Source organism: Enhydra lutris, unplaced genomic scaffold (genome assembly GCF_002288905.1).
Source record: "Enhydra lutris kenyoni isolate GAN:26980312 unplaced genomic scaffold, ASM228890v2 scaffoldscaffold94, whole genome shotgun sequence".
Classification (NCBI taxonomy): Eukaryota; Metazoa; Chordata; class Mammalia; order Carnivora; family Mustelidae; genus Enhydra; species Enhydra lutris.
The window spans coordinates 134681-146188 of record NW_019154178.1 but is presented as its reverse complement, the minus strand read 5'-3'; the positions used below and the strand labels follow the sequence as shown (position 1 = coordinate 146188).

At 57.4% G+C, this 11508-nt stretch overlaps 2 protein-coding genes across 4 annotated transcripts; both read left to right on the top strand.

Moving 5' to 3' along the window:
* The first annotated feature begins 111 nt into the window (after window positions 1-111).
* On the top strand, window positions 112-1165 carry LOC111139063 (S100 calcium binding protein A14). Its single transcript, XM_022491190.1, has 3 exons — window positions 112-149; window positions 584-730; window positions 945-1165. The coding sequence occupies exons 1-3, from the start codon at window positions 120-122 to the stop codon at window positions 1080-1082; spliced, it is 315 nt and encodes a 104-aa protein (XP_022346898.1). The 5' UTR covers window positions 112-119; the 3' UTR covers window positions 1083-1165.
* Window positions 1166-2707: 1542 nt separating this feature from the next.
* Window positions 2708-8267, top strand: LOC111138990 (S100 calcium binding protein A16). Of its 3 annotated transcripts, XM_022491059.1 has the most exons (4): window positions 2708-2849; window positions 3334-3341; window positions 7077-7244; window positions 7524-8267. In XM_022491059.1, the coding sequence occupies exons 3-4, from the start codon at window positions 7092-7094 to the stop codon at window positions 7680-7682; spliced, it is 312 nt and encodes a 103-aa protein (XP_022346767.1). In that variant the 5' UTR covers window positions 2708-2849; window positions 3334-3341; window positions 7077-7091; the 3' UTR covers window positions 7683-8267. The 3 variants fall into 3 exon arrangements, with proteins under 3 accessions (XP_022346767.1, XP_022346765.1, XP_022346766.1); XM_022491057.1 differs by lacking the exon at window positions 3334-3341 and having other exon boundaries at window positions 2745-2849; window positions 7061-7244; XM_022491058.1 differs by lacking the exons at window positions 2708-2849; window positions 3334-3341 and adding an exon at window positions 6360-6414 and having other exon boundaries at window positions 7061-7244.
* The last annotated feature ends 3241 nt before the right edge of the window (window positions 8268-11508 follow it).

The window sequence follows — 11508 nt, the reverse complement described above, 5'->3', positions numbered from 1 at the left end:
CCCCCCCCCCCCCCCCCCCCCCGTCTCCCTCCTTCTCCAGGCAGATCATGAGCCATCGGCTTCCCCGGCGCCAGCCATAGGACGACACAGCTCTTGCCAGGACAAGCACACCGGGCACCATGGGACAGTGTCGGTCAGCCAGTGCTGAGGTGGGCCCGTGCGTGCCTGGCCTTTCTGTTCCCGTGCTCCATCTTTCACCCTGAGGGTCTGCGTCCCCACTGACTTCTGCCCCTTGCCTTGGCCCCGCCTTTTACCCTAGACCTTGCCCAGAAGAGCCAGACTCTTAAGTGGTGTCCAGCACATGCAGTGCTGCGTCCACATAAGGAGCTCTCCTGGGAAGAGGTGTCTGTGCCTCTCGCTAGGACCCATCCTGCGTGGGGGCCTCCGGTGACAGGGAGGGAGCCCTGCTGGGCTCAGGGCGGAGACCAGAGGGGGTGGGGGCTAGATGCTGGGCTCTGGAATGGGGGCAGCTCCTGTGCCTTCCAGCTGCCTTCTGCCCCACTGGTCTACGGGGGCTTGGGGAGGTAGGGTGTTGTTGGGGTGGGTGGAGCTTCCCTGACGTGGTGATGTCCCCCACCCTCAGGATGCGCAGGAATTCAGCGACGTGGAGAGGGCCATCGAGACCCTCATCAAGAACTTCCACCAGTACTCTGTGGAGGGTGGGAAGGAGACGCTGACCCCCTCTGAACTTCAGGACCTGGTCACCCAGCAGCTGCCCCACCTCATGCCGGTACTGACTGGGCCCTGCCCCAGGCACCCCGACTTCCCCAGCAAGGTCCTCACGACCCCACCCACACTGCCACGGCCCCAGGCACTTGCCACCCCTAGCCCCTCCCCTTGCCTGTGCCAAGTAGGCCCGGGTTTGGCTTCCCGCCCCAGGGCAGGGTGAGGCTAAGAGAGGGAGGTTCTGCCTTGCTGAGCTGTGGTCTCTTCCCTCCCCTTAGAGCAACTGTGGGCTGGAAGAGAAAATCGCCAACTTGGGCAGCTGTAACGACTCTAAACTAGAGTTTGGGAGTTTCTGGGAGCTGATTGGAGAAGCAGCCAGGAGTGTGAAGCTGGAAAGTCCTGTCCGGGGCAGCTGAGAACCTTTCCCTGGAATTCTTGGGGGGAGGTGTTGGGGCCTAGAAATAAAATTCCTCTCTACCACCAGTATGTGATTCCCCGGTCTGCACCTGCTTCACCCCTGCAGGGCTCGAGTCCTTGGTGACCCTTCCCAGGGCTCTCCAACATTGCCAGCCCGGGAGTCCCCGCCAGAGGGAGGCGGGGGGGGGGGGGGGGGGGAGCAGGGATGGATGTGGTGAGTGCTGGAGGGATAAGGATGGTGTAAGGGCCAGGTACTTTGGTTGGGGGGAAGGGCAGAGAGGAGGTGGGCTACTGGAAATGATTTGAAGAAGGGGGCTGGGAATGGGGCAGGATATTTGGTGCTAAAAATGGTCTCTGGGAACCTACCCTTCCTAATCCCCACCCCAAATGGTAGTGTGTCCAGGGCTCCACCTTCCCGCCTCCAGCTCTGGCCCAGCCTCCTCCCTGGCCTCTTTCCTTGGGCGAGGGTCAGGGAAGAGAGCAGGGGAGGGAGAGGACCAATTGGGTGCTTGGGCATTTAAAGAATGATGGTTGTTTTGTATCATTTGATTAATAAAAAAAATGGAAAAAAAGTGAAAGATGTTGTCTTGACTGGACACCCACCCCCCACCTGGGACTGTAGGCGGTTTGGGGTGAGTGGCAGAGTCCTGGGTGGCAATGGGACGCGTGGGGCTGTGGTGGTTGCAGTGGGAGTGAGTGGGACTTGCTTTTCCCATGGATTTGGCTTGAGGATGGGTACCAGGCCCCAAAGCTGGGGACTAGGTTGTCTCTGAAGGATAGGTTTCTCTTTGCCAAGGGGCTGGTCCCCTGACAGGAGAGGAGGCCACAAGTGTTCCCCGGGAAGTGGTTAGGAACCCAGGTGTGCTGGAGCCTGGCTGACTGGCAGCAAGAGAAAGGTGGGGCTGAGGAACAGGCCAAGCAGCCTGAACTTCCCCAGCTCTGCCGTCCATTATCTTTTGGAGCCTGGGGCATGCTCCTAGAGCACAGTTTCCTCGTCTATAAAATGGGGTCTGCTTGTGGCTCACAAATTTGTTGGGAGGATAATGGACACATCACATAAAGTCTTCAGCAGAGAGCCTGACGTAGAGCAGGTGCCCAGAGCTGAGGTCTCTCCTGGCCAATTCCCTCGTATGTCCTGGGAAGGGGTGGTGGCGGGGTGTTCCCACGAGAATCTCCTGCTGCCCATGGCAGGTCCTGGGAATGAGTGTCAGCTCCTGGAGGTCGCAACTGGAGTCGGAAGACCAGGGGCCAGGCTCCACTGCCGCTTCTGACTAGGGCCACAGAAATCAGGCATTGCTCCTGAAACCCTAACAGCAAGGAAGTTTCTGGGGCCGGCCAGACTGGCCTGGAACGCAGACAACTGTTGGGGGACCCTGAAACTGGGCTCCCAGTGACCCCTGTGATCTGGGCAGGTGACGGCCCTTCCCTTCCTTCCTCCACCGACTAGATTCTTTCGTTCCAGCGCTGCAGGGTGGGGAGGGTGCGGTTGTGCGGGGTGCACTCCCTTTGGGGGGGGGGGGGGGGGGTGCTAAAAAAGGTGTGTATCCCTTTAACAAGGGCCCAACCCCAGGGCTAAGTCAAGAGGGAGCTCAGTGACTACCTCCCCACCGAGCCAGCTCAGCCAGGCTCGGCTGGAGGGAGTGGGACAGATTCTGGGAGCGAGGCGGGGAGGAGTCCTGGCCGGCTGAGCGGGGGGAGAGCCGCTTGGCAGTGCCAGAGCCCAGGCCCCAGAGCCCTGCGGGAGAGGAGGCAGTCCGAGGAGGCAGGTGAGCACCCCCAGCCTGTCCTGGGAGGCCTGGGGCTGCTGGAGAGGCCGGGCAAACGTTTGGGGCCAGGGGAAGGGGCAGTGAAGGGAGCCTGGGGAGGGCGCCCTGCCAGGCACTGGTTGGAAGATTCGGTTAATCGTTAATTTTCCCACAGGCTGGTCTGGGAATGGAGGCTTCTGGTGGGGCTGGGGGCCGGAGAGGCCTTCAGAGGAGTGGATGGGGTGGGGAGACCCCCTCCCCAACCCGGAGGCTGACGGGGCTCTTCTCCAGGGCCCGGGCCTCAAGGCAGAGAGCTTTGTCACAGCGGCTCCGACCCTCCCTCCACCGAAAAAGGACAAATGCGGGTTGGTGGGGGTTGGGAGGTGGTCCGACCTGGACACAGGCCTCACCAGGCCCTGGGAGCTGTGTCCTGGGAGAGGTGATGGGGTCCAGGAGGCACCAGGAAGGGCCCAGCGAGAGCCAGCGAGCCCGGGAGAGGAGGCAGGCACTGAGGTGGCCTGTTTCCACCTCAGGACCCAGGCAGGTCCACCCGACTGGCCCTCTGAAGGGTTGGGGCCCCGCTGGGCAGCTGGGGTGAGGGCAGGGGTGCTTGGAGACGAGGTGGGGTGGGGGGGTGGGGGGGCAGTGGCTCAGCCTTCCTCTGTCCTCTGTCCGTGGAGAGACCAGGGGTGGAGGGCGTGAGTGTCCATGCCGTAGTCCAGCCCCACTCGTCTGAAAAATGCTCCGGAGGAACAGGCTTCTTCCGAGACCTGGATGGCTGGTGATGGGGCCTCTGTGTGTGGCTGTGTGACTCAGGTGCAGGGTCCTGCGTGGGTGGAGACGGGGAGGCAGGGGCACTTGTGCCAGACATTGGCCTCCGGAAGCTGGAAAGGAGTGAGAAGAGGAGCATGGAACGGGGATGTTGACGTTGGAGGTCTACATTGGAAACAGCCTTGTAAATAGAGGGACAAGTCACCAGCCCTTTCGGATCACACCTTCCCTGTGTGCTGAAGGCGCTTGGGGCAGATGAATGAATGAAGAAGGAAATGAGTGAGTGAATGAATGAGTTGACAGACGAAGAAGGAAATAAATGAGAAATGAGTGAACGAATTTGAGGTGTATGGAAGGGACACAGGAAAGGCCAAATTCAGGCTTGGGAATGGGCCAAGCTCTAGAGAGGGACAGTGGCCAGGAGGCATGGAAGTTCAGGGACATCTCTCAGTACCTAGAGACCCTTTGAGACTTAAGAAGAGCTTTTGTGGTGGGAAAAGAGGGTGGATTGTGTGTGGTGGACTGAAGGGGCCTGGGGGTGGCTAGGAGGCACTTGGAGGGCTGAGACCTAGAACTTGGGGGTGGGAGGCAGGGCTGCTGTGGCCAAGACCCAGGGTCAAGGGTCAGAGCGCCCACAGGCTTTGGGAGAAGTCAGGAGGCTGGGTAGAGGTGAGCAGGCGTGAGGGTGGGGCCTTTTGGTTGCTCAAGGATGAATCAAACAAGGACGGGTCGAGGAGAACATTGGCGGAGGGCTGGGGGCTCTGGGTGTGAGGGCCCTTTGGAGGACAAGTGGTCCTCTTGTTCCTGATTTCTGGGAAGGCTCTAATGTACATGTCCACCCTCCCACCCCCCACCCCGCCCTGCCAAGGCTTCCTAGGACGGCCTGATAGAACAGCCTAACCATCCAGCCTCATTCCGCCTTGGCTGGTGGCTAAAGGGGGCAGGTGGGAGGAGCAGGTACCTGGGCGTGGGTGGGTGGCAGAGCCTGACTCCTGGCCCCCAGGGGAGGGAGGGAGGGAGGGAGAGAGTAAGGTCCCCCCCACCCCCACCCCCACTATCCCACTCTGATCTCCTTCCTTCAGAAAAAGCTTCGGAGAAGCACTTATCCAGATGGTTATCTCCAGCCTTCCCATTTGACTAGAAGATGGGGGGTGGCCCACTGGGGACCGAAACCCAGGGCTGTTGAGGCCAGCGGCTGACTGTCCCGGGTGCTCAGCTCTGTCTGGCCTGCGGGGCTGCCAGAGGTCAGGTAGGGGCTGGGACATGTTATCGAGGGCAGGAGGAGTCAGAGAAACAAGACCCTAAGAAAGTGGGGAGGAGGGTGGGTGGGCCAGGGGGAGAGGGCAGAGGCGCAGCGCCCCTACACCTGATTTCCATCTCTTCCCTCTCCCTGACTAGTTCTCACAGGGCTCCTCACTTAGGGAGCAAAGTCCGGAATGGTTAGGGTTTGGGGTTCTCTGAGCTGTCTTTCTACTCCCAAAGCTTAGCTGGGAGTAGGCTTGACACAGTCCTTGGTGTGGTGGATACAGCTTGTGGGACCCCAGGAACGCTGGCCGTGGGCCTGGGCCACTCCCAACTCAAGGGCAGTGGGCAGCACTGTGTGGATCGAAACTTTTCTCCCTCCTCATTTGTGAGTGTCAGGGTGTTAGCCTGAAAGTCTTACATTAGACCTCACAGTCACACACCTTTTTTTTGTTTTTTAAAAAATTTATTTGTGAGAGAGGGCAGGGGCACACAAGCAGGGGGGGGGCAGAGGGAGAGGGAGAAGCCGGCTCCCCACTGAGCAGAGAGCCCCGATGGGGGACTTGCTCCCAGAACCTGGGATCATGACCTGAGCCGAAGGCAGACACTTAGCTGACGGAGCCCCCCAGGCGCCCCCAATCACACACTTAATAAGCAAAGAGCATGGGGCAAGGTTGTGGTTTCCCGTAGCTCCAGCTCCATTCTCCTCTTCAGACCAGAGTGGTCAGCTGGGTGAGGCAGGGACAGAAGGCAGGGGTCCTGGTCAGAGATGCTCCTCTGTCTCGGCCCCCGCTTCCTTCCTCTGTTAGGGCCGCGTCCCTCAGGGTCACATCCTCCCTTCATAAAGAGCTACGTGAGGGGAATATTTTAGAAGGGTGGTCAGGGGCTGTGGATACGGGGCCGCAGGGCTGGAAGGAGGTGGAGTATTTCTAGAACATGCACCTCAAGCAAGCCGTTGGGCCAGACGGTGCCGGCGAGGGGAGACACAGAGATTAAGAGCAGCGTGCTTATGTACCTAGGGTTTTTAAAAAATGGTCCTATAGTCTATGAGTCACGCCCTTTGGTTCAGAAAACAAAACGGCTGTGCCTATGAAACTCTGTCCTTGCCTCAGGGATGCCTGGTATCTGGGGAGACCAGACCCCAGAAGAGCCAGTGGCCCCGGCCAGTGCGGGCCCTGGGAGTCTGGGAGCAGGGGCGAGGCAGGGTGCGCAGGGCAAGGGCCAGCGCCGGGGTGAGGCTGGGCCAAGCAGACCTCTCTTCCAAGTGGGACCCTGCGAGGCTCAGGACGGGACAGTGGCTGTGTCTACTTTCCCTTGCCAGAACCCCGTGGGCAGGGTGGCTGTGGCTCATTCCTGGGCTTGGGGGTGGGAAGGGAAGCTCTGGGCTGGGGCTTACTTGGGGGAGCTCTGGGCCGGGGCGGCGGCCACTCACAGAATAGAGCCGCCTGTTCCCCTCATATCCTGTTATGCAGAGGCTGTATCCGCTTGGACTGTGAGTGCCTTTTGTCCTGGGGTGAAGGCCGCAGCTCAGTCTCCAGCTGGGGCAGACTGGCCTGGCTCCTAGTATTTTGGGGTGGGTGCGAGGGAGGGCGGCCTAGCAGGGCGTGGCTGGGGGTCTGCAGAAGGTCTGACTTAGTCGGGGGGGACATCGTCCTTTCCCGGAGAGGGGCGACCTTCCCTGGGCTCCCCCAGTGCCTGTCCTGCTGCCTGGCTGAGGACCCTGGGCAGGGCGTTAAGTCCCGGCCCCTTGCTCTGTGGCCTGGGCCTGGGTCTCTGCCAGTCCTGCCGCTGGGGACACATTGGCTTCTGGTCTCCCAGCCCCTCTGGCTCATCCTAGCAGTTTCTAGCTGTGCCTGCTCACAGGGCAGGGGCCCTGGGCGGGGCAGCTGTGGGGAGGGCACGAGGATGGGCACTTACCCTAACCCTCTTTGCAGGGAGCCTCGGATCTCACAGGAGCTCTGACAGGCCCAGGGCCTGGGGCTGGGGCAGGGCTGGGGAGCCTGCCAGGGGAACCTGCTGGGGCGGTTGGGCTGGTGAGCGGCTGGATTACAGCAACCACAGGTTCCCATTCCAGGCCCACCCTGGTGCCCCCCCTTTCCCCGCCTCATCCCTCCTGCCCAGGACCTGCCAGCCTGGGGACCCAGGGGGAGGATGAGGGCAGGTCCCGGAGGGGGTCTGGACTATGGGGTCTCCTCACCTGCCCTGTTCATGGCGCCCAGGCCCCCCCCACCCGAGCTGTGAGGCTGAGAGATGGCGGACGGTTACACGGAGCTGGAGAAGGCAGTTGTGGTCCTGGTGGAAAACTTCTACAAATACGTGTCGAAACACAGCCTGGTCAACAACAAGATCAGCAAGAGCAGCTTCCGGAAGATGCTTCAGAAAGAGCTCAACCACATGCTGACGGTGAGGCCCCCGTCCAAGCTGTCTGCCCCCGGCCCCCAAGCTCTCGTCCTCATGTGGTTCCCTTCCTCCCTGTGGCTTCTGTCTTTTCAGAGTGACCCCCCAAACCGGGGTCTCACCCCCCTCCTTCCAGCCCCCTGTCCTCTCAGGGTACGCAGGCCTGACTGGGGGTTGGGGTGATCTCGGTTTGCCTCCTCCCAGGGCAGCTGGTGCTCAGGCCCGAGCCCCAGGAGTCCTGCCTGGGGCCGCTGCCCAGCCCTGCTGACCCCCAGTCCTCTCCAGGACACGGGAAACCGAAAGGCTGCGGACAAGCTCATCCAGAGCCTGGACGCCAACCACGATGGACGCATCAGCTTCGACGAGTACTGGACCTTGATAGGTGGCATCACCAGCCCCATTGCCAACCTTATCCGCCAACAGGAACAGCAGAACAGCAGCTAGAGGACGTCTCCCACCACCCCTCCGTCTGGGGCACGGTCCCTGGTGACCTTCCCAGGCTCCCCTTGGCCTCTTCCACCCACCCAGGCTCCTATCCTTGCTTCTCCCCGCAAGACCTTCTGCTGGTGTCTCAGTCTGGGGGGGACTCCCTCGGGGTCTTCGTGGTGTCTTAGTCTGCGGGGGACTCCCTCGGGTCTTCGTTCCTGGAGCCAGCAGGCTCTGGAGCCCCCTCTGAATTTTCAGTGTTTGGGGATCCCACGAGTTTCCTTGCCTGCTTAGCCCCTGAACCCTCCCAGTGGCTGCTGTTCTGCCTGATTTTAGGTCTCTCCTGACCTCTGGAGGTCAGCTTGCTGCTGGAGGTCTTCCTGCTCCTGGCAGCAGCACTGCAAACCTCTCCCCTTTCAACACTTTTGGTGGGTGGAGAAGATTCCCCCGGACTCCCCTCCAGCTGCCTTGGGGTCTGGGAACAGCTGAGCAGGGCTGCTCCCTCCCCCAACTGAAGTGATGGCAGGGAGGCTGGATTTGGAGTCTGTACCCCCTCCCCCAGTCCCCTTGTGATGCTCATTAAAGCCTTTCCGCTCCCTGGAACCTCATTCCTTGGTGGTCTTTGCCCTGGGGCCTGAGGCAAGGGGGAATCTCACCAGAGGGCCTGTATGACTGGGGCCCTGCAACCCCTGCTGGCTCCATGAGGGGCCGAAAGCCATGGGTCACCATCCCTGGGCCCTCGGAGCCCCCACGCAGACTCCTGTTCTACTTCTGTGCACACAGTGTGTCCCGTTAGGCCTCTTTCCGGTCCCATGAGAGCAACCTCAACCCTCCACCTGGCTCCCCAGCCCTCAGGGTCTTCCGGCACCCAGCGTGGTTTGTGGGATGGGAAAGGGGATGAAGAAGAGGGCTGTGGGAGGCCAGAGCCGACCAGGCAGAGGGGGACACTGTTGGCTTTTCTCAGCTCCTGCCTTGAGGGAGCCCCCACTGTGGAGAGGGAACACAGCCCTTCTGGAAGGCAGCAGGGAGGCAGGAGACCCAGCGGGTGGGCTCAGTCAGGGGTTTTCAACCTGGGGTGGTGTAGGTGTACCATCCTCCAGCTCTAAGATCTTCTGCTCAGGACAGGCCTGTAGTCACGATGGCGAGCGGTCTCCTTCCTCAACCCCCGCCCCAAGGACCCTTCCCCAGTTACTGTTGCCTGTTCTGAGGGTGCTGCCCTCGGTGGCGAAGAGCTTGTTCACATGTCTTTGGGGGGGGGTGTCTCTCTCTCTCTATCTAATTGTGATAAAAAACACGTAACATAATTTTGCCCTCAATTTTTTTTTCTTTCAAGATTTTATTTATTTGAGAGAGAGAGAACGAGCAGGGTTGGGGCAGAGGGAGAGGAAGGGGGAGAAGCAAGTTCCCAGCTGAGTGGGGTTCCCGACGCAGGTCTCCATCCCAGGACCCTGGGATCATGACCTGAGCCGAAGGCAGTCACGCAACCAATTGAGCCGCCAGGTGCCCTTCCCTCAACAACTTCTCGGTGTACAGCATTAAGTACACGCACTTTGTCATACCCCAGATCTCGAAAACGTTTTCATCTTACATGACTGAGACCCTGTACCCACCGAACATCAGAGCCCTTGGCCCCTGGCAACCAGTTCTCCACTGGGTGTTTCTATGAGTGTGATGACTCCGGACACCTCAGATAAATGGAATCACGTCGTATTTGTCTGAAGGTTGGCTTGTCTCACGTAGTAGAGGGACCTCAGGGTTCATCTGTGTTGTAGCATACACCAGTCCCTTCTCTTTAAGGCTGATTCTGGTCCGTTCTGTGTACCCACATTTTCTTCATCATTCACCCGATGGCGGACATGTAACTTGCTTCTACTTCTCGGGAGCACAAACATCCCTTCAAGATTCTGTTTTCGATGCTGCTTCTGAGATACACCCAGAAGTGGGATTGCTGGTAGTTCTATTTTACACTGTTGAGGAACTGCACACCCGTCTGCCTTCCCACCGACAGCGCACGAGGGCTCTGACTTCTCACATTCTTGCCAACACTTGCCGTGTTCTGATTTTCTGACGGTGGCTGTCCTAACGGGTGTGAGGTGATGTCCAGTGGTTTTGACTTGCGTTTCCCTGTGGACTGTTTGCATACCTGCTTTGGATAAAGGTCTACTCAGTGTCCATGTATTCTTTTTCTTTTTCTTTTCTTTTTTTTTGAGTAGGTGTCATGCTGAGTGTGGAGCCCAACATGGGGCTTAAACTCACACTCTGAGATCATGCCCTGAGCCAAGGTCAAGAGTCAGACAGACCCTTAACCAGCTGAGCCATTCAGGGACTGATACTTGCTCATTTATAAACTGTGTAATTTGTGTCTTGTTGTAGTTGTTAATATTGAATTGTAGCAGTTCTTTATGTATTATCTTTTAAAAGATTTTATTTTTTAAATGTTATTGTTTAAATTTTAAAACTTTTTTTAAAGATTTTATTACTTATTTGACAGAGAGAGAGGGAAAATGAGCAGGGGGAGTGGGAGAGGGAGAAGCAGGCTCCCTGCTGAGCAGGAAGCCCAATGTGGGGCTCCATCCCAGGACCCTGGGATCATGACCTGAACCGAAGGCAGACGTTCAACGACTAAGCCACCCAGGAGCCCAACGCAACTGATTTTTGAGTTGATTCTGTGCCTGCAACTTTGCTGAATGTATTAGTTCCTTTAGGGATCATGTCGCCTGAAAGCAGAAATAACTTTACTTCTTTCTTTCCCATTTGGATGTCTTTTATTTCTTTTCATTGCCTATTTGTGGTGGCTAGGACTTCCAGAACTTTGTTGAACAGAAGTGGTGAGAGGGGGTGACCTTGCTCTGTTCCTGATCTTAGAGAAGAAGCTCTCAGTTTTTCACTGTTGAGTATGATGGTACTCGTGGGTTTTCATATGTGGCCTTTACCATGTTGAGGTATGGTCCTTCTTCTCCTAGTTTGTTGAGTGTATCATGAAAGGGTGTTGAATTTTGTCTAATTTTTTTCTACATCAATTGTGATGAGCATGTGTTTTTTTTCTTTTATTCTGTTAATGTAGTGTGTTATGTCTATTGCTTTAATAAAAATATTTTATTTATTTATTTGACACAGAGAGCACACAAGCAGGGGGAACCGCAGGCAGAGGGAGAGGGAGAAGCAGGCTCCCCACTGAGCAAGGGAGCCCAATGGGGGGCTCGATCCCAGGACCCTGACATCATGACCCAAGCCGAAGGCAGACGCCGAACAGACTGAGCCCCCGGGGCGCTGTTTATTTTTCTTTCACATTTTCTTTTTTCTTTTTATTAAAACTTGATTTTTTTTAGAGCACTTCTATATTCAGCAAAATTAAACCCACGTGTGCACAGTTTTCCCCATTCGTGACATCCTGGACCAGAGCCGTATCTTTGTTCCAGCTGATAAACCTCCACTGATCTGTCACAGCCACGAAAGTCTGAGTTTGCATCAGGTTCGCTGCTGGTGTTGTACCATCGCTGGGTTTGGACAAATGTGGAAGGACATGTATCTATCAGTATAATATGAGGCAGAATATTTTCTCCTTACAAATCCTCTTCTTTTTTTTTTTAAGATTTTATTTATTTATTTGACAGATGGAAATCATAAGTAGGCAGAGAGGCAGGCAGAGAGAGAGGAGGAAGCAGGCTCCCCGTTGAGCAGAGAGCCCAATGTGAGGCTCGATCCCAGGTCCCTGAGATCATGACCTGAGCTGAAGGCAGAGGCTTAACCCACTGAGCCACCCAGGTGCCCCATCTCTTCCGTTTTTTTACTGTAGATGTTTTCTGCTATAACCTTCCCTTTCGGCACTGCTTTTGCTGCATCC